Source organism: Cnephaeus nilssonii, assembly GCF_951640355.1.
Source record: "Cnephaeus nilssonii genome assembly, chromosome: 13".
Taxonomy (NCBI): domain Eukaryota; kingdom Metazoa; phylum Chordata; class Mammalia; order Chiroptera; family Vespertilionidae; genus Cnephaeus; species Cnephaeus nilssonii.
In genome coordinates, this window is record NC_137084.1 from 42,229,326 (window position 1) to 42,256,695 (window position 27,370).

Below are 27,370 nucleotides of genomic sequence, written 5' to 3' on the forward strand. Positions count from 1 at the left end.
TAGAGACCCTCTGGTCCAACTGCCTCACTGTATAGGTGGGGACAAAGGTTTGCCCAAGGTCCCACAGCCAAGCCCAGAACCCTTCCTTAGACATTAACCCATCTGAATCCTATGATAGCTCTGTGAGCAGGACAGGAGTTTTATCTCTGTTATGGGGGTTAGTTCTGGGCCCAAGGTAAAGAACTTGCTTAAAGTCACACAGCAACACGATTACCTGATTACATCTAGAAAGAGAGCCCACAAAACATACAGAGTTAAGTTCATGGGATCCTGGAGGTTGGTCTCATGCTCAAAAATCACCTTCCCAGTACACCACAGCATCTTATTTATTAGGCAGTAATTCTTTTCACAGGACCTCAGTCTTCCTTTCAGGAAAATGTGCACAAGGATGCACACCACTCACTAGGGGAAGATATCTGGACTGTGTCCCAAAGCCCAGAAGTTCCAAAGGGGAAAAGGATGAATCCATCCTTGGGAAAATAAGGTGCCATGGTGACAGAAGCCTTGACAACTGGGAGCGGGGGCAGGCTGGGCTCAGAGGTGCCATTAGGCAGAGTCCTGAGGGAATGAGTGGCGGAGAGCAGAGAGAGTGTTCGGTCTCATCAGCCATTCTTAGTTGTCAAGAGATTCACTCCCCAGTTTTAGTCACAGGCGACAAGGAGGCCAAAACCACAGGATCTCATGGCTCATTCCTGAGGGAACTCCCCACACATGCTGGCATGTTCTTCTACTTCTCCTGCTGAGAAATGCAGCTGGCAGATAGGGCACTGGATCCAGGACACAGGTGATGAGCTCTCTGAGGACACGCACAGCACAGATGGCGATGACGGTGGTGATGAGGAGGGAGAGGCTAGGTGAGGAGGGGAGGTCTCTCCACAAGTGGCAGCGTGCTGGGGAAGAATCTCAACGCTGAAGGAGCCTAAGGGGGAGGGAGAGAGGTAAGCAAAATTGGAGCTGCTCCTAGCACACCCCAAGCAGCGTGTCAAAATGCAGCTGTTTTTGTAGGAAATGAATATTTTACATGGAGACACTATCCGATCATGAATCCACTAAACATTCATCAAGTGTCTCTTATGTGCCTGACATTGTGCTAGGAGCTAAGGCATTTAAACCCAGGCCCGTCCTTATGGACTGCAGTTAGAGGTAAAGCTAAGCTATGAACACAAGTAGCTATGATGCAGAGAAGGTGAGAAGTGCTAAGCCCAAGGGGATGGGAGAATGCTGCAGGAGCTCAGTTGGAAGAGATTATCTGAGAAGATTAGAGAAGCCTTGGCAAATAAGTAATATTTGAACAGAGAATAAGTAGAATTTGGACACAGAGGAAAAAGGTATGAAGGATATTCTATGCCCTCTCTGATAGTGTTTTATTTTAATTTTTTTTGGCTTTATTTTTAAAGACATCTTTAAGTATTGTATTGGCTCCTAATGAGCAGAAACAATTAGAATGAGAAAAAAATCTGATCATGTTTTATATTGTTTTGTTCCACATTTCTCCTTGAGGACATGGCCCCTGTCCCTTCTGCAGCTTGGCCAACACAATGTGAGCAGGTGTCCAATAAAGACTTGTATGTCACTGCACAGCAGACAGAGGCTAGGAGTCCAAGTTCAAATGTTTCCTGGCAGCGTTCCCAGATCCATTCCGCCCTCAGGGGATGCCTCGCAGTCCCACAACAACCACATGTGCCCAAGCAGCTTACCTGCACAAATGGGGCACACTCCACTCTCCTGGACACTGCTAGTTTGGGCCTGCAGTCGGTGGGGTTCTCTCCGCCCTGCCTTTGCTCTCCCCTTTCTGTTTGGCTGAGAGTTTGAGTTGGATAAAGGCCTGTGAGGAAGAATAAAGACCAGCTATTAGCAAAAGGCCATAAGGGCTGAAGGAACCTTATCTTAAATTAGGGTGAAAAAAAGGTAGACTAGTTGGTGTGGAGCCAGAAGCCCTGCGTTGGAGTCCTGGCTTTCCCACTTGATGAATCAGACTTTAGGGAAGTCATTTAACCTTTGAACATCTGAGAATAGAGCTTCTATTACTGCCTTTAGGTTTATTATTTTTATGCATATCCCATAAAATTCATTCTTTTAAAGTACACTATTTGATGGTCTTAGGATATTCACAAAGATGTGTAACCACCACAATTATAGAAGTTCACATTTTTATCACTCCCAAAAGGAACTCTAAACCCATTAGTAGCCACTCCCCACTTTTACCAGTATATCCCCACAGACTGTATATGTATGTGTGTGTGTGTGTGTGTATGTGTATATATATATATATATTAGAGGCCCGATGCACGAAGATTCGTGCAAGAATGGGCCTGCCTTCCCCTGGCTGCTGGCACCGCCTTGGCTCTGGCAGGAGCCGCCTTTCTGCCTTGGCTCTGACCCAGAGCCTCCTTTCTGCCTTCCCACGCTGCCCAGAGGCCCAGAGCTGCTGGGGCAGTGTGGAACGCCTGTGTCGTCGCCATGGCGACGATGCAAGTGTCCCGCCCCACCCCTGGCCGCTCAGGCACCTGCGTATGCAAATTAACCCACCATCTTTGTTGGGTTATTTGCATACTCACTCCTGATTGGCTGGTGGGTGTCGTGAAGGTACGGTCAATTTGCATCTTTTTATTAGTGTAGAGCCTATCTAATAAAGAGGGGATATGCTAATTGACCATCATGCCGTCGCAACGATGGCGGCACCCACAGCCAATAAGGAGGGAATATGCTAATTGACTGCCCCACCCTCAAAGATGGTGGCGCACACAGCCAATAAGGAGGGAATAGGCTAATTGACTGCCCCGCACTCATAGATGGCGGTGCCCACAGCCACAAGATGGCAGTGCCCAGTCCCCTCAGCCTGCCGGGGCGGCAGGTGCCTGTTTCCAGAGTCCCCCAGTCCCCTCAGTCCCCCAGCCGCCCAAGGCCAGCCCGAGGTGCAGGCAAGCCTCAGATGGCAGCTGCCCAGCCACCCAGGGCCGCCCGAGGCTCAGGTAACCAGGGCCGGCTGAGGCTTGTGCTGCTGGCAGTGGCAGCAGCACAGGTGTGATGGGGCGTCGCCTTCCCCTGATCGCCGGGTCACCTCCCGCCCCTGAGGGCTCCCAGACTGTGAGAGGGGGCAGGCCAGGCTGAGGGACCCCCCCATCCAGTGCATGAATTTTCATGCACCAGGCCTCTAGTGTGTGTGTGTGTGTGTGTGTGTGTGTGTGTGTGTGTGTATCTATATCTATATCTATATCTATATCTATATCTATATCTATCTATCTATCTATCTATCTATCTATCTATCCAGTACATCTTCTCTGGAGAAAAATCTATTCAGATCCTTTGTCTATTTGAAATATTTTTTAAATTAGGTTCTTTTATTGTTGAGTTGTAAAGGTTCCTTATATATTATAGATAAAAGTCCTTTTTCAAATGTATGATTTGGAAATATTTCCTTACATATTCTATGGGTTATCTTTTTATTTTTTTGAGTGCGTACTGAAGCAGAAAAAGATTTAAATTTTAATGACATCCAACAAGTACAGTGTACTCAGCTTCAAATTTTGGTTCACTACAGGGCTACCTCCTTGCCCAGCTCTAAGCCTGACAACATGTGGACAAGGACACCTTTTCTCTACTACCCTCTAGGTCCAGACGAGACGTAACTGAAACACGAGTGGGGAAGAAGGACAGGTGAAGGGCAGAAAGGTTTGGGGAGGTGACATCGGTCTTTCAGGTTGACCTACTTACCTGCGGGCTTGCACTTTCTGTCTCTTTGTCTTGCCCACATCGCTCTCCGAGTTTTGCTCCTCTGGTCTGGGCTCTGTGTGAGAAATGCTCATTCGGTCTAGCTCATTAACGAAAAGGCCTTCAGCCCTGGCCAGCACAGCTCAGTAGTTAGAACATCGGCCTGCACACCAGAGGGTCTCGGGTTCAATTCCTGGTCAAGGGGTCAAGGGCACGTACCTGGGTTGCAGGTCTGATGTACCTGGGTTGCAGGTCTGATGTGTGGGAGGCAACCAATCCATGTGTCTCTGTCACATCAACATTTTTCTCTTTCTCTCTCTACCCCCCTCCCTTCTCCTCCATTCTCTCTAGAATCAATGAAAAAACAAAAATCCTCACTCCTCTAGTGAGGATAAAAAAATAAAGAAAACAAAAACAAAATTCACGATGTTCACGATGTTCCTTCTTTTAAAAATATTCTTTCTATCCTCTTTTCCTGGTTAATTCTCACTCATTAAGTCTTAGAGGAAATGCTAATTCCTGTGAGGAAGTTTCCCTGGGTTCTCTAATCTAAATCTGGTCATCATATCCTGCTTTGGCTTTGAAGCACTTATCACAGTTTTAAGCTTTAGATTTCCTGTGTGACACTGACACGTGCCTCTCCATTAGGGCAGGAGCACTGCAGTTTCATTTGCTGCGATACCCCTGGCACCTAGCACAGAGCCTTGCACAGAGATGTCCAATAAATGTGTCAAGTGAGTAATAATAACAAAACCCAGCAACAGCCATCTGTCTGGTTACTCAACACTTATGAAATACCGTGTATGGTGTTTAATATGCTTCAAAGTGCTTTCACGGCTCCAGTGCCCAGCCTGTAGGGTACCTAAAAGAGTTTAGTTTCCTTCCATTCTCCATCTCTTAAGATAATAAAACACATCCTTCTTAATGTGGCAGGCAGCTTCTGAAGTGACTGCCATTGATCCCTGCCTCCTGGTATTCATGCCTCCCCTAGAGTGTGGGCAGGACCGAGTAACTCGTGTGGAATGAACAGAATTTGGCAAAAGCGATGGGATGTCACTTCTGTGATTAGGTTACAAGACTGGCCGCTTTCTTGCTAGCACTCTCTTTTCGTTTCCTCTGCTGAGGCAAGCGGCCATACTGTGGGTATCGCAGCAAATGAAACTGCAGATGCTCTGTGGAGGCTCTCGTGGCAGAGGAGCTGAGGGAGCCTCAGCCCACCGGCCATGAGGAAATGTAAGTGAGCTACGGGGCAGATCCCTGCCAGGTGAGCCTTGAGATGGCTGCAGCCTGTGACACACCCAGAGCCAGGGACCCGGTTAAGCCACGCCTGGAAGCCTAACCACCAGAAACTATGAGATAATAAAGACTGTGTTAAATTTGGGGGGTAATTTGTTATGCAACAACAGATAACCAATGTACCCTGTTTCTGCAATGAAATTATATACTGATTATTTCACTAATTTGTTCAGTTCCTTGGAATGATAAACCATTTCCTTAAAATGTTTTTCCCCGGTGAAGCAATGAGTGAAACTGAGGTTTTCAATGAGAACTCTACTTGTTTTCTCTCTCTCGCTATCTAGAATAGAAAGAGCTCTGGAGTTCACATCTCAGTTCTGCCACTGATTAGCTGTGTGATTCAGAATACTTTACCTCTTTGAATCTCAGCTTCTTTTGTAAAATGGGTACAACAGTATCTATTTCGTAAGTTTGTGGTGAACAGCAAATGGATAAAGTTAGTAAAAGTGCCCAACAATGCCTGGTGCAAAGTAAGAACTCTAAAATGTTTAGTGCTTTCTTCCTCTGTGACAAAAGCACACTATTCCCCGACTCTATTTCTCCAATAAGCTCCACAGGCCATCACCCTGACTTAATTGTCCTTCTGAGATGATAACAGAACATTAACACTGCAAGAGGCCTAAATACTATTTGGTTTAATTCCTTCACTTTGAATATGAGGGAATTGAGGCCCAAAAGATAAGGATTTCTGATTCCTAGGCTAGTGCTCCTTCTTTCTTTTTCTTAAAATATGTTTTATTGATTTGAGAAAGAGGAAGGGAGAGGGAAAGAGAGAGAGGGAAAGAGAGAAGGAAACATTGATAGGCTGCCTCCTGCATGCCCCCTACTGGAGAATGAGCCCACAACCCAGGCATATGCCCTGACAGGGTATCAAACCAAACCAGTGACCTTTTGGTGCATGGGACTACATTCAACCAATATATATATATATATATATATATATATATATATATATATATATGCCTAAGTGACCATCTGACCGTTCAACCGGTAGCTATGACATGCACTGACCACCAAGGGGCAGACACTCAATACACAGGCATGGAAACATGGAACAGACTGATGAATCTCAGAGGGAAGGGGGGAGGGTGGGAAGAGATTAACCAAAGTTCTTATATGCATACTAGAGGCTGGGTGCATGGATTCGTGCACTGGTGGGGTCCCTCGGCCTGGCCTGTGGGGATCGGGCTGAAACTGGCAGTCAGACATCCCCCAAGGGGTCCCGGATTGTGAGAGGGTGCAGGCCAGGCCAAGGGAACCCACCAGTCCCTTGTTTTGTTTTTCTTCTGGTAATAAGACACTGAAAATTGTCTTTTCTCCCACAAGAAGTCCCATTGGTGAGCCATCCCCAAAGAGCAGTGGGGGATTTGAGGAGAAAGGATGGTGCTAGAGAGAACAAGGAGCCAAAGGAAGGTCCTGGGGCCTCACCTGCACTGTCCTGATGACTGGGACCTGGTTCTGCAGGGTTGTTTTTTGGGCTTGACGCACTGGCTGGAGATGCCCTGCGGGCAGCTGAAAGCACCATGCAGGCTGAACGCCCCAAAGGCCCCGGGCTGCAGCTGCTTTAGGATATTCCTAAGGTCTGAAATTTCCTTAGTGTTCCTGCAGGGAAACAGAGTACTTGGTTTCACTCAGAACAGAGACTCGATTTTGCTCACCCAAGTCAGTGGCATCTAACCAAGAAAACCAGTTTAATATCTAGATATAGGCCTGGAGTATGATTAATTGGGGGAACTGAGGTGGGGCTTGAGTGCTTGTGAGCGACCTGGTAGTTTTTCTTTCCCAGGTGAAAGAACTGAAAAGTGGCTGGGAGTCCTCTGTTCTGGCAGCTACGTACGTTTGGGGATCTGGGAAGAATGTCCTCCGGATAGAAGGATTAGCCATCCAGGGGCTGGGACCAGACTCTGAAGCATTAGAAGAGTCCTGAAAAGAAAATGAAGAAATATGAAATACAGACATTCACCACCAGGGGACGCTGTCACCTAGTGCCAAGCATACTCCCAAACCTGAGGACTTCAGCTTAGTGAGTGGATGTATCTGCTATAACTTGTACAGGGCACCTTTGCTTGTGTGTGCACACTCTCTTCCAGCTCTGAGATGTGAGATGCAGTGATTTTGTATACTTTTAACCTCAATGCTAAGGGTTTTGTCATGATCCTAAAAGAATACGTGCTGTTGGGAAAAAAAGGGCTATGGGATTGATATCATGTGCAAATTTTTGAAAGCATATATATATATATATATATATATATATATATATATATATACACACACACACACACACACATATATATATAAATTTGTGTCTACATAAAATTGATTCATGTAGGTACAAAACTCAAATCACTCATCTCTATACACATCTATGCGAGAGAAATTATACACACATATTTCTTTATATTTTAAAGTACTGTTTTGAACTATTTGGGGACATTTTTTATCACTTTCCTAAATACTGTTTAATAATATTGTTTAATATCCATTATGATTTATTTTGTGAACAATTATTTACCTGAAGTTATAAACAACCTACCAATTTCTAGCCATCTATAAAAAGAGATGTGTATATATGTATGGGTATATAGATATATGACACATCTCTTTCTAGCATTAGCCACTATATCTATCACAGGTATTTTATAAACCTCTCTCCTTCAAACTCCAGGAAGGTCTATGTGTAATAATCATACAGATCATTTCTACATAGATTTTATGTGGAATGCTACAATTTCTTAATTCTTTGCCAAAATGCAATTTATCTGTTGATTCATCTGTGGCTATTTCCTTTTATATTTTTCTAAATTTCCTTGAATTTAAAAAAATTAAACATTTTTTTCTTTAATTTTAAGCTCTGATTTTTAAAAAAATATATACTTTTACTGAAAATTTTTAGAGAGAAAGGAAGGGAGAGGGAGAAATAGAAACATTGATGAGAGAGAAACATCATCAATTGGCTGCCTCCTGCATGCCCCCTACTGGCGATCGATCCTGGGCATGTGCCCTGACAGGGAATAGAACTGGAAACCTCTTAGTGCATGGGATGATGCTTAAGCCACTGATCAACACCAGCCCGTCTTCAGCTCTGATTATTCCATCACAGATTCTTTTATTTTTTAAAAATATATTTTATTGATTTTTTACAGAGAGGAAGGGAGAGGGACAGAGAGTTAGAAACATCGATGAGAGAGAAACATCGATCAGCTGCCTCCTGCACACCCCCTACTGGGGATATGCCCGCAACCAAGGTACATGCCTTTGACTGGAATCGAACCTGGGACCCTTCAGTCCGCAGGCCGATGCTCTATCCACTGAGCCAAACCAGTTAGGGCAATCACAGATTCTTTTAAAGGTAAATGTCTTTCTTGTAAAGCATGACCTTGGCCTCATTATGCACGTTTGAGAAATAGTTTTTTTATTCACATTCATTGTTTAATATTTTCTAATTGGAAATTATTTTGCAACCTCATCTTGGACCTTGCATTAATTTTGAAATACTTTGTTTACTTTACCAGGATTTTTCTTTTTTCTTTACCATGTCTCATAAATTTTAGAGTGAATACTATACAGGGTAACTATCTGGATGTGTAGAGATGGTTATTTAACTTTAACTCTAAATGCGATTAATTATTAGGAAATGAGCTCTCCAGCACAGGCTAAGTGGAGCCAGGTGGCCTGGGTTCAAATCCATTCCAAGATTTATTTAGCAGTGTGACCTGGGACATCCCACTAAACTTCTCTGGCTTCTGTTTTCCTTACTGGAAAATTGGTGATCATAAAAGATGCTACTTTACAGGATTAAAACCCTTATATTTTGCTTTCACTATACCTTACCATTGGTATGATACATTTTTTTTAAAAGCCTATGGCACTTTAGAGGTCATAAATTGTAAAACTGAGTGCTATCAATTTGTTACTGTGTATCAATCCTTTCTTGTAGAAATGTTCCAGGATCTCCTTACCCTGTGGTCTCATTGAGGTACCTGAAACATGTTTCATTCTGCCATTGATGTTCAATGCCTTTCTGACATTACGGCTCTGGAGTTGCTGACTCCTTTCCTCCTTGATCCCATCATGGTTCTAAAGGTGCAGAGTAATTTACTAGACAGGCGCTTTAACCAGCTAAGCCACACAGCCAGTCCAGGTGCAGAGTAATTTAGATGGCCAAAATGGAAAAGACTCTATGAAGTCTTTATTTATCCTATAATTAGGGAGATCGTCTGTCCTAGTTTGCCTGGGAAGTCGTGCCTATTATGTCTGTTGCCTCAGAATAATAATAATTATTATTTAAAAAATATTTTTATTGACTTCAGAGAGGAAGGGAGAGGGAGAGAGAGAGAAAAAAAAAACACACACACACACCAATAATGCGAGAGAATCATTGGCCGGCTGCCTCCTGCACACCCCACACTGGGGATTGAGCTTACAACCTGGGCATGTGCCCAGACCAGGAATTGAACTGTGACCTCCTGGTTCAAAGATCGATGCTCAACCATTGAGCCACGCCAGCTGGGCTCAGTATAATTATTAATAGCACTCTTTTTTGGTCTCAGTTTGGATGACAAGTTTTATGATAACTCTATCTACAACTCCCCTCTGAAAGGTCATTTACATAATGAATATGTACACTCAAAGCCTACTTTGTTCCAGCTGCTAGGAATGCATTATGGAACAAGACAAACAGGTTCCTAATCTCACAGAGCTTCCACTTGATTGAATAGCTCTAGCTCCATTCACGTCAGCTCCCAGCACTGAGATATGGGGACCTGGCAGAGCACACTGAACCGCTTCCACTGGCCTTTTGCATTTTTTATCCCTTTCCACAATGAAGAGTAAATCTCAAACCAAGCTTTCCTTGTCTCAGCTCTCTGGGTCTCTCCTGTGGCTGTACAAGAGCATCTACTCCTCCTCTGTCTGCTCTAACTCCCTTTTCTCTTCCCAATGTCCAGTCTCTTCCTTTTCTCAGTAACCTCAATAGGAGTGACACTTGTGAGGTTCACTCCTGAGAACTAAAATTCTTTTGGTTATGTCAAATGTTTGAAGCTTCTAAAATTCTACAGTGTGCATAGAAGTACTGTGGTGTAAATGATAGGAGGGTCTGATTTCTGGTCTCTACTCAATTTTGACGTGCTGTGTGAATTTGAATATGTAAGTTTCCCTCTCTGAGATGTAAAATGAAGTGGTTAGGATTTGATGATCTCTAAGTATTTTTCCATCTCTAGAATTTTATGATTCTAGCTTTGTGTGATTATATCTTCATATTTGTTTGTGAGTGAATTACAGTACAGGGTACTGGCTTGGAAAGATAAATGGAGACACCACTGATAGGAAAGGAGGAGTCAGCCCTGGCTGGTGTTGCTTAGTGGTTGGAGCATCTGCCTGGGCAGTGAGGGGTCGTGGGTTTGATTCCTGGTCAAGGGCACGTGCCTAGGTTGCAGGTTTGATCTCAGCTCTGGAGAGGGCATGTGTTGGGAGACAACCAATGGATTATCTCTCTCACATCAATGTTTCTCTCTCCCTCTTTCTCCCCCTTCCTCCCTCCCTTCTACTCTCTCTGAAAAGCAATGAAAAAAATATCCTTGGGTGAGGATTAACAACAACAACAACAACAACAACAACAAAAAGGAGTCATAATATGCTTAGGAAGAAAGAAAAATTAGAAAACTTGTTGAGAAAAGGGGAGATAAATTGATTAGATATTTATAGATAGCCAGAAACCTATACATCTTTTAGGCGGCATACAGGGAGAGAAAGCAAGAGAACACATGAAATTGCAAAGCACATATCTAAGAAAAGGTAGGTGGGTTAGGGAACAACAATGACAGGGACTGTAGTGAGTCCTGGTTGTTTCGGGTGCTAGAAGGAAAAGTCTGATGAAAGCTAGAGTCTCCAATAACCCAGAAATAAAGTATAAGATTAAGTTTGAATTCCAAAAGAATTTAAAAAAATATATTTTATTGATTTTTTACAGAGAGGAAGGGAGAGGGATAGAGAGTTAGAAACATCGATGAGAGAGAAACATCGATCAGCTGCCTCCTGCACATCCCCTACTGGGGATTTGCCCGCAACCAAGGTACATGCCCTTGACCAGAATCGAACCTGGGAACCTTCAGTCCACAGGCCGACGCTCTATCCACTGAGCCAAACCGGTTAGGGCCCCAAAGAATTTTTTTTTAAAAATATATTTTATTGATTTTTTTACAGAGAGGAAGGGAGAGGGATAGAGGGTTAGAAATGTCGATGAGAGAGAAACATCGACCAGCTGCCTCCTGTACATCCCCCACTGGGGACATGCCCGCAACCAACGTACATGCCCTTGACCGGAATCGAACCTGGGACCTTTCAGTCCGCAGACCGACGCTCTATCCACTGAGCCAAACCGGTTTTGGCCCAAAGAATTTTTTAATGGCCCACCAGCTCTGTGTACACTATATTGAAGGCTCACTCACTTGAACCTTTCACATGTAAAAGGGAAGGTGTGCACTCCTACCTTTAAGAAAGTGTACCGAGCCCATTTACGTTTGTATTTGAATGTATGTGTGTATATGTGTGTGTATAACTCAATCAAGCACCAGCTTTCTAACCAGAAACTGAAAGGATGGGAAAATATTAAGTCCTTACTCCACCAGTGCACATACCTGACTCAGCCCAGAGCTCACAGGGGCTGAGGGATCCACCACAGGGTCATCTAAGGAGTCCCGAGAGGAGCACACACGCAGGAAGGCCAGGCCAAAGGACTGATGACGTGTGAAGGGTTGGGAGCAAGTCAGGCGAAGTCGATCCCATGATTCACCTGAGGCTGGAGCCAGGAAATCATCTCCAGGAAAAGAAAATGAGGGGGACAGGAAATGTATGAATGGGAGGAGAAAGGTCAATACCGAGGAACGGAAAGAAAGGACAGGGACTATATAAACTCCAACAAAAGGAATAATGAAGGTCATCAGTAACTGACCCCTCAGTCCTTGGTGCTCAGGGTTTGGCAGTGCCAAACAGGCCAGTCGGGGTCCTCTCAGACACCATCACTCCTCCCTGTCACAGGTCCACACCATTCCCAGCATGGGTACATCCGCATTCTACACTTCTCCAGGGACCTTATCAATGTCTCATTTTGACAGGAAGTATCTGTAAGTGTTACTTGCTCACTGGGTTAGATGATCTGCATCTACCCTTCCTGGACCATGAGACTTCAGCCTCCCACAAGCACTCCATGCACTATGCTCGCACTCAGTGTCACACACCAGTACTGCAAACCCTTCTCACCTTCAGTTCCCAGCACTATCTATTAAGACCTCATCTCCTCCACCTTGTATGCCCCTCCCTTACCATTCTTCCTTCACATTACAAACACCTCCAATTTAAACACAGACAAATCCTAAGTCCCCAGAGGCCAGGAGTTCAGATCTTATGTGGTGCCTAGTGAACGAAGAGTTCTGCATAGAACAGAATTCAGGAAACACTACAGACTACGTCACTATAACTATCATATAGTCTCCTATCACTTATGCAAACATTCATCCTACATTCACACTTACATTTATACAAACAAAAGAACACTAGTCACAAATGTGTGTTCTGCACCCGGTTTCACTGAATCATGTCGAGTATAAATATAAATCATAGCTCATAAATATCCCAAGGGATGTTTTCTCATCATGGAGAACGCACTCACAAACACATTGCATGGATGTTCACTTGTTAACTAATCACTGTCCCCCAACAGATATAACTAACCCCTGCATAGGTTCCCTCCCACAATATATATGCCTATCAGCCCTCTACTGTACTGCAGCCTTTTCGCATAATCTGTCTCTCTTCCTGAGTCTCTCCCATTTCTGCTCTTGCCCTCCTTACCATCTTTAAACATGCGGACCCCTGAGCGATTTTTCCCCTGCTTTGAATCAGCTAGGGACATTAGCGTGGTTGCAGGGAGCAGGGTGACAAAAGGTCTGTCCAGGGACCAGGAAGAACGGCCCACATCAATTTGCAGGAAAGCACAGCCACAGTTACCTGGGGACAAAAGGTTGAGAGAAGGATAAGGGTTATAGGATGAGGGCTCCCCTGACTGTACACAAGGGCATCAGGTGGGAAGAGGACATTTCTCCATTCTAACTACAGCTAACTGGAAGCCCAGAAAGGCCAAGCAACACAATGAGCCAGTAACGGAAGTGAAACGAGACCTCAGCCCCACTAAATGACATTGTGAAGGTAGGTTCACCATGTTCCTCCCAGCCAGAAAGAAGCCTTCCCCTGACTGAAGACACTCGCTGTTTCCCTGTCCTCTGGCTCTGGCAGGCAGTGCCAAACTCTTATCTCTCTCTCTTTTTAAAAAAATATATTTTATTGAATTTTTACAGAGAGGAAGGGAGAGGGAGAGAGAGTTAGAAACATCAACGAGAGAGAAACATCATCAGATGCCTTCTGCACACCCTGTACTTGGGATGTGCCCGCAACCAAGGTACATGCCCTTGACCGAAATCGAACCTGGGACCCTTGAGTTCGCAGGCCGACGCTCTATCCACTGAGCCAAACTGGTAAGGGCTCTTATCTCTCTTAAATCCTTGCTAGGGAGGCTCTGGCCAGGTAACTCAGTTGGTTAGTATCATCCTGATACACCGAAGTTGTAGGTTCGATCCATGGTCAGGGCACATACAAGAATCAACCAATGAATGCATAAATAAGTGAACCAACAAATTGATACCTCTCTCTCCCTCCAGCTTCCTTTCTCGCTCTCAGTAAAAAAATAAATAAAAATTCAAAAAATAATTAAAAAAATAAATCCTTGCTAGGGAGCCTGCCATCTCTCTGTCCCGACAGAGCTGAGATCAATGGTCTTTGTCACCTCTCTATTCCAGAGAATTCTAAGGCCAACCTTTTCAACCCATAAATTCCTATGAAGGCTTCCTGGATGAGCCAGCACAGTCCATCCCCAGTATCCTCTTGACATTGATATTTAGAAGAGTATAAATTCTATTTGTTGCATTTAGTTATGTCAATGTCCTAAGGTTTCACCCAGACCACTCAGATTAAAGCAGGGGTGGTATGTTGCTTAATTCAAGGAGTGCCATTCACATTCAATTCTATGTGAATGGAATCCTTAGAGTTCTTGCCAGCACCACATACCTGCCCCAAGGGCAAGGGCCACATCTCCCTTTCACACCAGTTAAGGCTGATCAGCCAGCCTGAATTGAGACATTTTGGTGGAGCATATGGAGGGGAGTGTTACTCCTATGTTCTCCTGCAGAGGCTCCCAGGCCCCCAGAGAACTCACTTACCCACATCAATGTAGCCAATGGGCACTGCCTTTTCCAGCTGTAGTTCTACTTTCAGTTGCCCACTCTTGTCCTGAGGGCAACTGAGCCAAGGTCCCCTCTGTCTGTCTGGGTTCAGCAAGTTCTCCACAGGATACTTGGGATCCTAAGTCAGAGAGAGGAGAGTATCAGGAACCTTCCTGAGCCCAAGGGAACAAAGGATGCCCATGAATAAGGAGTCCCTAGACTCCCAAACCTTTCCAGGCATCCCAACACGATAGGAAAGGCACTAGACAGGAGTCCATAGGAATGTAGCATCACATACCAAGAGATTTACAGACACTGTTTTCCTCTCTGTCATTTACCAGACTACCTCATTTAATTCTCAGAACAACTTTAGGTGGTTACTATTATTGCTTTATAGTTAACAGATCAATAAGCTGAAGCTTGGGTTCAGAGATTTACCCAAGGCCAAAGGCCGAATAACCAATCCGAGTCAGAACTCCCAGGTTTCTGAATCTAGAGCTCTTAACCACCACACTATACTATTTTTTCTTTTATTTATTTTTAATATATTTCTTTATTGATTTCAGAGAGGAAGGGAGGAGAGATAGAAACATTAATGATGAGAAAGAATAATTGATTGGCTGCCTCCTGCACACCCCCTACTGGGGATCAGGCCCGCAACCCAGGCACGTGCCCTTGGCTGGAATCGAATCTGGGACCCTTCACTTCAGTTTGCAGGCTGACACTCTTATCTACTGAGCCAAGCCGGCTAGGGCCCATTTTTTCTTTTTTTTTTAATCTTCACCTGAGGACATGGGGAGAGAGAGAGGGAGAGAGAGAGAGAGAGAATAAGAAAGAGAAATATTGATTAGTTGCCTTTTGCAACCTGCTCCAACCAGGGACTGAACCTGACCGTGAATCGAACTGGCAACTCTTTGGTGCACAGGATGTAGCTCAACCAACTGAGCCATTCTGATGGGGCTTCATGTATTTTTATTTTTAAAATACTCACCCGAGGATATGTTCATTTATTTTAGAGAAAGTGAGAGAGAGAAAAACCCCACATCAATGGGAGAGTGAAAGCCAGTGTCAAAAGGCTGCATGCTTTATGAATTCAACTATATAACATTCTGGAAAAGGCAAAATTATGGAGAGAGTAAAAAGATCAGTGCTTGACAAGGGTTAGGGGAGATGGAGGGATAAAATAAGAGCACAGAGAGTTTTTAGGGCAGTGAAACTACTCTGTATGATACTCTGATGATGGGAACGTTATACATTTGGTAAAACCCATAGAATGCACAACATCAATAGTGAAGTCTAAGGTAAATTTTGGACTTTGGGTGATAATGATGTAGGTTTATCAGCTGGAACAAATGCATCACTCTGGTGGAGGAATGTTGATAATGCTGGAGGCTATGCATATTTGGGGGCAAGGTGCATATGCCATTGAAATTCCATTCAATTTTGCTGTGAACCTATAGCAGCTCTAAACAAGTATTTTTGTTGTTTTTAATCCTCCTCACCCCAAGGATATTTTTTCCATGGACTTTTTAGAGAGAGTGGAAAGGAGGAAGGGCAAGAGAGAGAGAGGGAGGGAGAAAGAGAAAAATAGCAATGTGAGACAGACACATTGATTGGTTGCCTCCCATATGTGCCCCCACCAGGCTGGGGATTGAACCCGCAACCCAGGTACGTGCCCTTGACTGGAAATTGAACCCACCACCCTTAGGTCCGGGGGGTGACACTCTAACCACTGAACAAAACTGGCTAGGAGGAAAGGCAAAGATTTGCATCTAAGTTTACAACTGATGGTTAGAAATAAAGTGATTCATTCAAAGGCTGCAATAGCAATATTGAGATAGAAATTTTCAGTTCTAACCCAAAGTCAGGTATTTTTTGGTGGGTAGGCCTTGAGCAAACTACTTTCTCTCTTTGGATCTAAATTTCTTCATCATAAGTGGAGAGACTAGATTCATGGTCTTCAATCCTGTTTTTTGTTTTAGCAATAAAACCCTTCCTTTTAACTGAAGTCCTATACCAAAGTGTGTGTGTGTGTGTGTGTGTGTGTGTGTGTGTGTGTGTGTGTTTTCAATAAATAAAAAGCACAGCTCTGGTTAAAGTACAGTTTGGGGGCCTAGAGATATACTTGTCCCTTCTCCCTTCAACTTCTAGAAGTGGGTCCCCACAGAGTACAGTTGGAAACCACAATATTAGAAGATAGCTAGCCTGGTGGGCGTGGCTCAGTGGTTGAACATTGACCTATGAACCAGGAGGTCACAGTTTGATTCCTGGTTGGGGCACATGCCGGGGTTTCGGGCTCAATCCCCAGTGTGGGGCATGCAGGAGGCAGCCGATCAATGATTCTCTGTCGTCATTGATGTTTCTTTCTCTTTCCCTCTCCCTTCCTCTCTGAAATCAATAAAAATATATTTTAAAAAAGAAGATAGCTAGTGCTCTCTTGAGGAGCCCTAGCCAGCTTGGCTCAGTGGATAGAGCATCAGCCTGTGGACTCAAGGGCCCCAGGTTTGATTCTGGTCAAGGGCATATGCCAGAGGTTGCAGGCTCAATCCCCAGTAGGGGGCATACAAGAGGCAGCCAATCAATGATTCTCTCTCCAGCATTTTATAAGGCTGACACTATGAAGAAAACCATTTAGGCTGACCATATAGATAAGGAGGATAAGAGTAACTTTTATTCTATTTCACTTAGGAGTTGATACAGTAGTTGATACAGAGCCAAGTCCTCTATTCCCCCCCCCCCCCCCACTCTGTTCAGTCACCAAGGAAAAAAACATGCCTGCTAATTAATATACCTGAGAGGAAAATGATACCACGTGGCTAATCTTCACAGGAGCCATGGCAGGCCCAGCAGCTCCCCCAGTACAAGGTAAAAATGCTTTCTCCTGAGATTTCTTCTGTCACCACTTTGGCACTGTCTACATTTTCGTCCCGTCAGCTTCCAGAAGAGAAAGAATACTACTCCTGAAGAAGAGAACAAACGAAAAATAAACTAGCCACGGCTGTTCCTCTGGTAACAGTAGTTATTTGCAGCAGTCAGACTGTAACGGATTACCATGACTACCATGATGGGAGACAGGGACCAGATCTGCACCAACTGATGAGATTCCAACAAATGGAAACAACTGGAATGCAACCACAGGGCAACGGAGCAGCAAGTAGAAAAGATATATTGATATGTTAGTGTTGGATTTTTATGTAGGTGAGCTCCCAAGGGCATGCATTGTGCCTTAAATCATTCATCTTTATATCCCTAGAGTCTGGCACATAGTAAAGATGTGCAACAAATGTTCACCTAAATATATGATGCAATTGTCTTTTAGTTGTTGTTTTCTTCCCATAAAAATGCATCTTCCTAATTTAGCTTTGCATTAAGTCACTTAGAAATCTTCAATGGCTTGCTGATGGTAGGTACTTAATAAATATTAGTGCAGCTTGGCCCCTCAAACATCCACAATGTAGATCTCTACATTCCCTGCTTCATCTCCTATTCCTTTCATCTGAGGATTTTCTTTATTTATTTAATCTTAAAAGTTCATATGGGTATTTGTACTTTTGTCTTTGCTAGACTTTTTATGGAAAATTTTTAATATATGCAAAAACATACATATTAGTATGATGTTCTCTCATGCATCCATCACCTAGCTGCAACAAATCCTTGGCCAGAGGTGTTTTAAAGTTGTCTGAGTGTCTATAGATGGATCTCTCTCCAAATATTTATCCCCTGCCCTTTTAACTCATGTGTGTGGCCCAGCTGGCCCCTGAATATAGGTCCACAACCCGCTATACTCCTGGCCTCAGTGGTCTTCTTGCCTCCTTCCCACCAAATATTTTTCTCACCTCCAAGATTTTGCTCATGCTATAACCTTTGCTTGGAATACTCTTTCCCTTTCCCACCTGCCAAATGGAATGTATCTCTGATTGCTCAAATGTCACCTCCATGCTGCCAACCAGCTCTAGGTGACCACTCCATCCTCTCAATTCTGTATTACAGTTATCTGAATATATGTCGTATGTCCCCTTGACCAATGGTAAGCTCTTGGAGAACAGGCTTCATGTCTGATCCACTTCTATATCCTCAATGTAAGAGGAAGAAACTTACAGTTCCAGACTAGCAAATATCTGTTAAATTAATGACCATAAAAATTGAGCTCCAAAAGGCCAGTAGTCATGGAATGCTCAGAGTGGGGCAGTAACAGACTCTTAGAGAAGGGCATCTAAAGGTCAAGCGTTCCTCACAGGTCACATTCAATATGGTGCCAAAGCTTCAAAAAGAGAAGAATGCAGGATGAGTCCTGAGTTAGCCTTCTAGGCCTCCGGATTAATTAGAGCTGATTATTCCCATAATAGGGGCTCACTGTACATTCAACAAATTTTCCTATTCTATGCTAGATATCCTATATAATAAAAGGCTAATATGCAAATAGACTGAACGGGGGAACAACTGGTCTCTATGACACACACTGACCACCAGGGGGCAGATGCTCAACGCAAGAGCTGCCCCTGGTGGTCAGTGCGCTCCCACAGGGGGAGCACCGCTCAGCCAGAAGCTAGCTCATGGCTGGCAAGCAACAGCGCGAGGGGACTTACCGCCCCCCCCCCCCAGTGCACGAATGTCGTGCACCGGGCCTCTAGTTGGAAATATAAAAATAAGTAAGATATGATCTCTGTTTTGGAGAAAACTCCAAGTGTACATTTATGATGTGATGTGAAAATGCAATCATTTCTCATCACCAACATACTGATGTCTGACCTAGCCAGCCCCCAAACTAACTACACTGTAGGCTTAGAGACCCTGAAGCTGTCAATGTTGGATATTTCATTTAGTTAATATTTTAGGGGCTGTCTGGTAGACACCAGGTTATGTACTAGGTGCTGCATACACAGAGGTGAATAAGACATACACACTATTTTTCATGAAGATCACTGTCTATCAAATTGCCTGTAGTTATCCAAGGATTAAGTACTTTCTAGCCTCCTTGCCCCAGCATATGCGCTGTTGCTCTTGTTTTGTTTTGGTCAATGGCTTGTTTACTCTGTCTCCCCATTAATTAGTGAGCTCTTTGAGGATATGGATTTTTGGCATGTTCATCATCTCCCACACCTCAGAGAGGTGCTGAAACACAAATAACCATTGAAAAGAGTAATTAATAAGTCAATATAATTCAAATCAGAATTTCAGCAGAAGTTTCTGGCAAACATGACAAACTCATTAATCAATAAAGGGCCACAAGTTGCTAAGACAATTCTAGAAAGAAAGATTAAAGGAGTTGAACCCCACTTCTTTAATTGAAACATATTATCTATAGAAACAAGCATGTAGATACCAGAAACAGACTCACATACGTAAGAGATTGTAAGAGAGCAGAATCATGATTCTGTCAGATAAAAGATGAACTAATAAATGGTCTTCAGAAAACTGGTTCACAATGTGAAGAAAAATAAAAGAAGATCCCTATCTTGTAACATATTTGAAAAATTATACTCAAATGGATCAAAGATAGAAACATTAAAAATACTTTAAGGTAACACAAACAAGGCTGAAATACAAATGACTGACTAAAAGAAGATATTCGCAATACATAAACTTGGATAGTATTCAGAATATATATATTTTTAAGTACTACAAATTAGTAAAAAAAGGGCAAGCAGTTCAAAAGAAAACTGGAGAAAAGATGTAAACATACAATTCACTTAAGATGAAATCTGAATGACCAAAAACCCATATTAACAAATATTGGCTTCCCTAGTAATAAGGAAATTGCAAATACCTGGAAAAAAAATTAAATGTTTACAATATAAAGGACTGGCAATAATGTGGGGAAATGGGCCCTCTTATAAACACTTCCAGCACATCTTAATTCTGACAAGCTACATTTCCAGTATTTAACTTATTTGAACAGTGCAGCTCTAGAGTGACTCACATGTGCATAAAAAGACACATACAATGTTTTGAATAGCAAAAATCATAAAACTCTAGTGAATAAGTGAAATGTTATATATCACGCAGTTGAATACTATTTAACAGTTAAAAGGAATACTTATGTAAATATACAGAAACATGGACAGACCTCAAAAAATTAGAGTGAAAGAATTACAAATGATACACAGAAAATAGCACTTACGTTCATTAAAAAAGTTAAACAATACAATACTTATAGTTTGTACATACACTTTTTTTTTTTTTAATGGACTGAGAGAATACCAGCTAATTATACTAGTTGCTTCTGGGGAGGATGAAAGAGTAATGGGTCTGAGAGTAGAAGACAGATAAGTTCAACTTTTATCTGTATTATTTTATCTTTTTTAAAAATATATTTTTATTGATTTCAGGGAGGAAGGGAGAGGGAAAGAGAGAAACAGCAATGATGAGAGAATCATTGATCAGCTGCCTCCTGCACACCCCACACTGGGGCTCAAGCCCATAACCTTGGCATGTGCCCTTAATAGGAATGGAACCTGGGACACTTCAGTTCACAGGTGGATGCTCTATCCACTGAGCAAAACCAGCCAGGGCTAAAATAGATTTTTATTCATTTCAGAAAGGAAGGGAGAGGGAGAGAGAGATAGAAATATCGATGATGAAAGAAAATCATAGATAGGCTGCCTCCTGCATGCCCAACTGGGGATCGAGCCCACCACCTGGGCATATGCCCTGAACAGAATCCAACCGTGATCGATGCTAACTCACTGAACTACACCGGCTGGGCTTATTTTTTCTTTTTTAAACGTGAGGAAGCAAATAGATCATAATGTCAATAGTCAATGTGGGGTAAAGGTATAGATATAATATTCTGTCTTAAGTTTCACATAGTAAAAATAATTCCCATTTTCAGAAAAAAAAATTCCCATTTTAAGTAAATAAGATGGCTGCAGATGGTCAAAATATTATTCTGTAACTTCCTGACAGCCCCCAAATAGCTGACTGGCATTCTAGTCTTGTGAGCCCACAAGTCATCCTAGCTCTATTCATGGGATAGCTGCAGCAGGGATGCCCAGGGGGCGTGAGCAGGAGCTGCAGGCTTGTGAAGTGTTGGGTCCGGATGGACAAATAACAGGTTTTTGGAAATGAATTACAATACTAAGCTATAAGTTGGAGTGCAGCACAGTAAATATGATGTATAAGAAGGGGGGAAAGGTAGGTGCTGGAGACGCAGGATGTGGCATAGGAAGGAGTACCTAGAAGTGTGACTTGGATCCGAAGACTTGAGACCCGAAGCAGTTTGTGGAGGTACTGCAAGGCTCTTCAACTTCTAGAGCCTAAGCCGCTCACTACTTCCACTGCTCCTCGGAAACGCGCTGTTCTGGCGGCGACTCCTCCCTTTCGGCCACTACCCTGCCATCTACAACCCCCAACACCCTCCACCCGGGGCAATGAACCTTAAAGAGCCACCGCAGCCTGAGATCGTGGACCGCAAACACATTCTCCCGCCAATTCGGCCCTTTGACCTCCGCCTTCTGACCCGGAGAGCTACTCTTCCGCCTCTCGAAGCCCGGGAATTCGTTCTGGGGCCTCAAAAGCCGTTCTTTCTGAAAAATGACTCCCTCGGAGGCAAGAAGTCATATGCCGTGAGCAGTAAGATATGTTACAATATATTCTCATTCACTACAAATCTCTGATCCAGAGCGGAATGGAAACTTCCGGGTCAGATTCAATGCATTCTGGGAAATGTAGTTCTTAGCCTCCACGCCTCACTCTTTGGAGCCTAGAGTGAGGGAGCGTCGCGAAAGTTGACGGATTATGGACGCTTCTCTTTCGTTCTCCAAAGGGGAGAATTGTTGAAATATTTGCCCTGAAGATAATACAAGATCAGCTTCTCATTTTCCAAGAACGCTCCCACGCCGAAGCTTGGAAATGCGAGGGAACCGTTCCTCCTTGACCTTTAAGTGAATATCAGGTAGATGGTCTCTTAGTCCCTGTCAGGTCTCGGCCTGTCTCGATGCCCCGCCCCCTTTTCCGGAGTCTACGCTGCTGATTGGCTAGGAGCACTTGAGCAGCGGAAGCAGCTGGCTCGCGGGCGGACGGGGGAGGGGGAGACCTGTGAAGATGGCGGCAGTGGTAGAGCTAGAGGTTGGACGAGGTGCTGCCGGGGAACGGGAGCTGGATGAGGTAAGAGTTGAGAGTCGAGGAGAGACTCCGCCTAAAACTGAAAGGAGGAGAGTGGTGGTGGTATCGGGAATAATTCATTTCCTAGGATAGACGGGACCGGGAGAGGGAAGGTGCTAATTGGGAGGCGGATGCGCGGAGAGGGAAATCAGAGGTACCCTGAACTCGGGGACGCTAAGGCGGTCTTGTGGGGAGAAGACTTACGGTAACCTCTTGGGTAGAGATGGAGGACAGAGAGAGAAGCCAGATGGATAGGAGTGTAAAATTTGAGATTATTAGCTGGGGGCCGGCCCTACGTTAGAACTCAAGGGTGGAGGAGGTAGCTTGAGCTGGAGGGGCGTGGATTTCTGGAAGGGAAGGTTGGCTTTACCTGTGGAAAAGACGGACTAGGTTTCAGGTGGGGGTTGAGGATGCGGTCCGGGCAAGGGTGCTAATCTACTAATATTATAGCTTTGAGTTATTAAATGTAAGAGCTATTTTATTTATCCTTACAGTCTAGGAGTTTGTACATAATGTATGCTCAGTAAAGTTTGGGTCAGCTAATGAACAAATGGATGAATGAATAATTGCATACCAGCATTTATCCATTCACTCATTTAACAAACATTCAGTATCACCTTTGTGCCTAGTCCTGGGCTAGGTGACAGGGCCACAAGGGGTCCTCCCATTGCAGAGGCCACAGTCTAGTGGTGGGAGACACACAAGAAGATTAGTCATTGCGTCAGATATTCTGTAATTGTGGCACTGAGAAGAGGGGACCGCTTCACTTTGGGCTGAGGCAGGCTTCCAGGAGGAGCTGAGTCTTAAAGGATAAATGATCTCTATCTCCATCCCAGTGATGGCGAACCTCTGACACACGTGTCAGTGCCATTTCTGATGACACGCGGCCGCTGAGGCGGCCGCATGCCAAGGATGAAACATTTATGTTATTTAAACTATAAACATCGCGAAATAATGTTTTTTCCTCAAAGGGACACACTACCCGAGTTATGCTCAGTTTTTTGGCGAAGTTTGAAACACCGAGCTCAAAAGGTTGCCCATCACTGATCTAGACTCATGAGTTCTTTGAGGGTGAGCTTTGTGAGGGTCTCTTTTACGTATCTAATAGACACTTAACAACAGCTGTTGTTAAGGACCAATTACCAGTGGTCCTTGAAGGAATCGCGAGGAGGAAGGAGGTACTGAGTTTGAAGGGAATGAAGGGACAGTGCTAAGAAGCAGAGAGAAGGTGAGAAAGGAAAGGGAAGAGATTCTGAGGCCAGAGATACATTCATAGCTAGGAGTGCTTGTAGTCTTGCACATGACAGCATAGGAACAGCACTGAGGAATAGGAGGAAGGGAACTGACTGTCAGGAATGGAACCAGTGGAATGTCTGGGGGATGAGGATCTTCGAGGCCCTGGCCATGTTTTGGGTGGTGGGGTTGGTGGGGAGGATTGAGGATGAAGCCCAGAGAAAGGGAGTAGAAGTGGACTCGAGAAGCAGACTGTTGTTTGGTGGCGGGATGACTTGAAGGTTTTGGTTTATCTGATTGGGATCACTAAGGTTGGGGGTGGAGACTGAAAAAAGGACAGGTGGTCAGAACAGGAGTTGGTTTTTAAAGCAGGTTTTAGTACCATAATTCCCAATTACTAGAGACTAAGGGTGCTTGGTTACCACTTGGTTGGTGAGGTGGTTGTGCAAATGACCTCAAAGACCTGTTCCAGCCTTAAGTTTTTGTGCTTACAGTTGGCTGCAGGTCACAGATATATTTGAAAGTGCTTTGAAAAAGGTAAATACTGTATTGAAATTATATATGGTTTATTAGTCGTGGGCTCTCCTTTGAGGGAGCCTGATTTCAGTTACACATATCAGGGTTTTTGATGTGAGACATTTTTTATCTTTGCTTCTTAACTTTTCTTCCCTATTTGTTTTTAGAACTTAAGAGCTTCTAGTGGCATAATATACTTCTAGAGCAGTGGTTCTCAACCTTTCTAATGCCGCGACCCTTTATCTGTTTTCCGATGGTCTTAGGCGACCCTGCTAGCGTTTCTCAACCTGTGGGTCGTGACACACAGGTTGAGAACCGCTGCTGTAGAGCCTTAAAACCATCGGAAAACACAGATATTTACATTACGATTCATAACAGTAGCAAAATTACAGTTATGAAGTAGCAACAAAAATAATTTTATGGTTGGGGGTCACCACAACATGAGGAACTGTATTAAAGGGTCGCGGCATTAGAAAGGTTGAGAACCACTGTTCTGGAGTGTCAAGTCCAGAGGTCAGTTTTATTTGTAACCACAGGTATTCATCTCAAAAACTTCTGTTACCTGTTACTAAGAAAGAATATAATTTGTTGTCTGGAAATTCTGTAGGGACTGATTCTGTTCTTTTCTTTGTGTTTTTAAGAAAGTAACTCGGAGAAGCAGGAACAGTCTTCCCTTCAAGCTCCAAACAACAAAGACCCTCCAAAACAGGGGTCTCGTCTGGGGGACCTTAGTTTGTGTGCAAATTTCTACTTATGTCTCCCCAGTTATTTCTTAACAGCCTTAACTAGTGAAAGAAGGTGAAACCCATCCTTCAATTAGTAATTATGGGGATCTGTTGTGCACTGGGAAATCACAGATGAGTAAGCCAGGATCTTTATCAACTTAACAGTGTAGTGAAGAGACATGCAAATAGCCCCTTACAATACAAGATAATTGCTATAATGGAAGTGTGTAACAAATTTACCAGGTAGTGGGGCACAAGAGACAAGCATTTGAGTGAGCTACGGGGAATCTTTATGATAGAGATATGTTTACAGAAAAGCAGTGATTTGCATGTGGCATCAGAGTTGCCTTCCTTTAGCACTTTCTGCTAGTTAGGGACTATGAAAGAGTAATGGATAGCCTAGCAAAAATTCTTTTGGTACTCTTTGTCACTCCTTTGGAAAGACTGCTCATGCTTTAGTTTGTTCTTTAGAATGTAGTACCTATGGTTTTCAGTATCAGATGCCCTTAGTATGATAAATAGTCTGGAACAGCAGTCATCAGTTCATTCACAATTCTTTCATCTTTTTTCTTTTTTTTTTTAAAAAAAATATTTTATTGATTTTTACAGAGATGAAGGGAGAGGGAGAGAGAGTTAGAAACATAGGATGAGAGAGAAACATCAATCAACTGCCTCCTGCATACCCCCTGCTGGGGATGTGCCCACAACCAAGGTACATGCCCTTGATCGGAATCGAACCGGGGACCTTTCAGTCTGCAGGCCGATGCTCTATCCACTGAACCAAATTGGTTAGGGCCTTTTTTCATTATTATTTTCTCTAATAGTTGAGGTAATCTGGGCTTTGCTAACTGCTCCTGTTTTAGAGAGGTGGATAGAAAAGAAGGCTTAAGAAAAGAGCTATTGATAAAAAAGGCTACTGCTTGTTGAGTCCTTACCATAAACCAGCTCCTGTTGAAAGCCCTTTACTTTCATTATCTCATTTATTACTAACAGTAGCCCTGTGAGTTAGATGGTGTTAACCATCCTCCTATCTAATAAAGAGGGAATATGCTAATTGACACTCACACTGTCGCAAAGATGGTGACGCCCACAGCCAATAAGGAGGGAATATGCTAATTGACTTCCCCGCCCTCAAAGATGACAGCACCCATAGCCACAAGATGGTGGCGCCCAGTCCCTTTAGCCTCGCCTGGGCGGCAGGCACATGGCAAGGCTCCGCACACCTGCCTCCGGAGTCCCCTAGGCCTATCAGCCCCCCCAGCCACCCAGGGCCGGCCCAAGGCGCAGGTAACCAGGGCCGGCCGAGGCTTGCACTGCCGGCAGTGCCAGCAGCAGAGGTTTGATGGGGCGTCGCCTTTCCCTGATCACCAGGTCGCCTCCCACCCCTCAGGGCTCCCGGACTGTGAGAGGGGGCAGCCCGGGCTGAGGGACCCCACCCCTCCATGCATGAAAATGGAGTGCACCAGGCCTCTAGTATTTTATAAGTGAGAAGATTGAGGCTAGAGAGGGTGGGTAACTTTCCTAGAATTCCAGTTTGTGAGTGGGGAAGTGCAGATGCCAACTCAGTGCTATACTGAACTTAGCCCATGAGACACTGAGCACCTTGATTCCATTTCTTTCTCCATGATTGTGCTCTGGGGGTAGGTAATTTAAAACTGTATGGTCTCAATTATATGTGAAAATTGATATAATACATTTGATAAGTGACTTATTTAAAAGAGCATTTTGAGTCTCATTTTTATGAGGTAAGTTTTATTAGTATTCCCTGTTTATGATCAAAGAAGTCGAGATTCAGAATATTTGAGATAACACCAGTGGTCTTGCAGCTACTAAGTGGTATCACTAAGCTTTTAACCCATTTTTATAGATTCCAAAGTGTTTGTTTTCCCTCAGTTTAAAAAACTAAACTGCAGACTCATCTTATTAAAGTAAAACTACTTCTGTTTTTATATACAAAAGTCCTAGCATTAAAACATGAAGCAGCATTTCATTCCCGAGAGGCTCAAAATGGAGGCTAACAAAAGTAATATTGGTTTTCTATACAGGTCCTTTAATTTACAGATAATCTGATTCTGTTGAACCCCTGGTCATGAGGAGTGATTAGCCCAATGGTGGTTAGGGAGATGAGAAATGGGTCTAGACAGCTCAGGCTGGGTACAGGCTGTGATGAGTGGCAAAGCTCAATTCTTTCTCTCAACTTGAGCATGTTCATAGGATAAAGCCGGGGTACTGGCTGGGAGGCCCAGAAGCAGACCTACTCTTGGAGCCAGTGAGTTCCTCCTGGAATGGGTAGCTGGCCAACTCCTGAGAGGAACTGGAGGCATCATCTTGGCACAGAGAGAGCTGGCTTGGAAGCTAAGGTAGAAAAGCACTTCAACATCCAATCGAGGCCAGCCCATCCACCTGACCAGTGCCTGCGGATTTTGGATGTGGATGTGTCCACTCCCAGTGCTTGTTCATTTGCCAAAATGATGTGATATGCAGATCAGTGAGTAGTTTCCAGCTCAAGTTCAA

At 43.9% G+C, this 27,370-nt stretch overlaps 2 protein-coding genes across 7 annotated transcripts in view; one reads left to right on the forward strand and one right to left on the reverse strand.

The window, feature by feature from the left end:
* Positions 1-163: 163 nt before the first annotated feature.
* On the reverse strand, positions 164-21,921 carry XNDC1N (XRCC1 N-terminal domain containing 1, N-terminal like). Its single transcript, XM_079789341.1, is given in 11 exon segments — positions 164-919; positions 1,698-1,825; positions 3,715-3,787; positions 6,436-6,559; positions 6,561-6,609; positions 6,845-6,930; positions 11,643-11,821; positions 12,856-13,011; positions 14,277-14,418; positions 17,071-17,239; positions 21,455-21,921. Coding segments are annotated over 10 exon segments (1,215 nt in total). The 5' UTR covers positions 17,116-17,239; positions 21,455-21,921; the 3' UTR covers positions 164-686.
* Positions 21,922-21,987: 66 nt separating this feature from the next.
* The window catches only part of RNF121 (ring finger protein 121), a 73,376-nt gene continuing 67,993 nt past the window's right edge, over positions 21,988-27,370 (forward strand). For 2 of the 6 annotated variants that reach the window (XM_079789343.1, XM_079789346.1), the window contains exon 1: positions 22,299-22,385. Coding sequence is in view for 3 of the 6 variants with exons in the window: in XM_079789346.1 (XP_079645472.1) it covers positions 22,381-22,385 (5 nt within the window). In the remaining 3 variants the exon portion in view is untranslated. Of the gene's footprint in view, positions 22,163-22,279; positions 22,386-27,370 lie in introns of those variants that run through there. The other 4 variants (XM_079789345.1, XM_079789342.1, XM_079789344.1 and 1 more) reach the window with 4 other exon arrangements.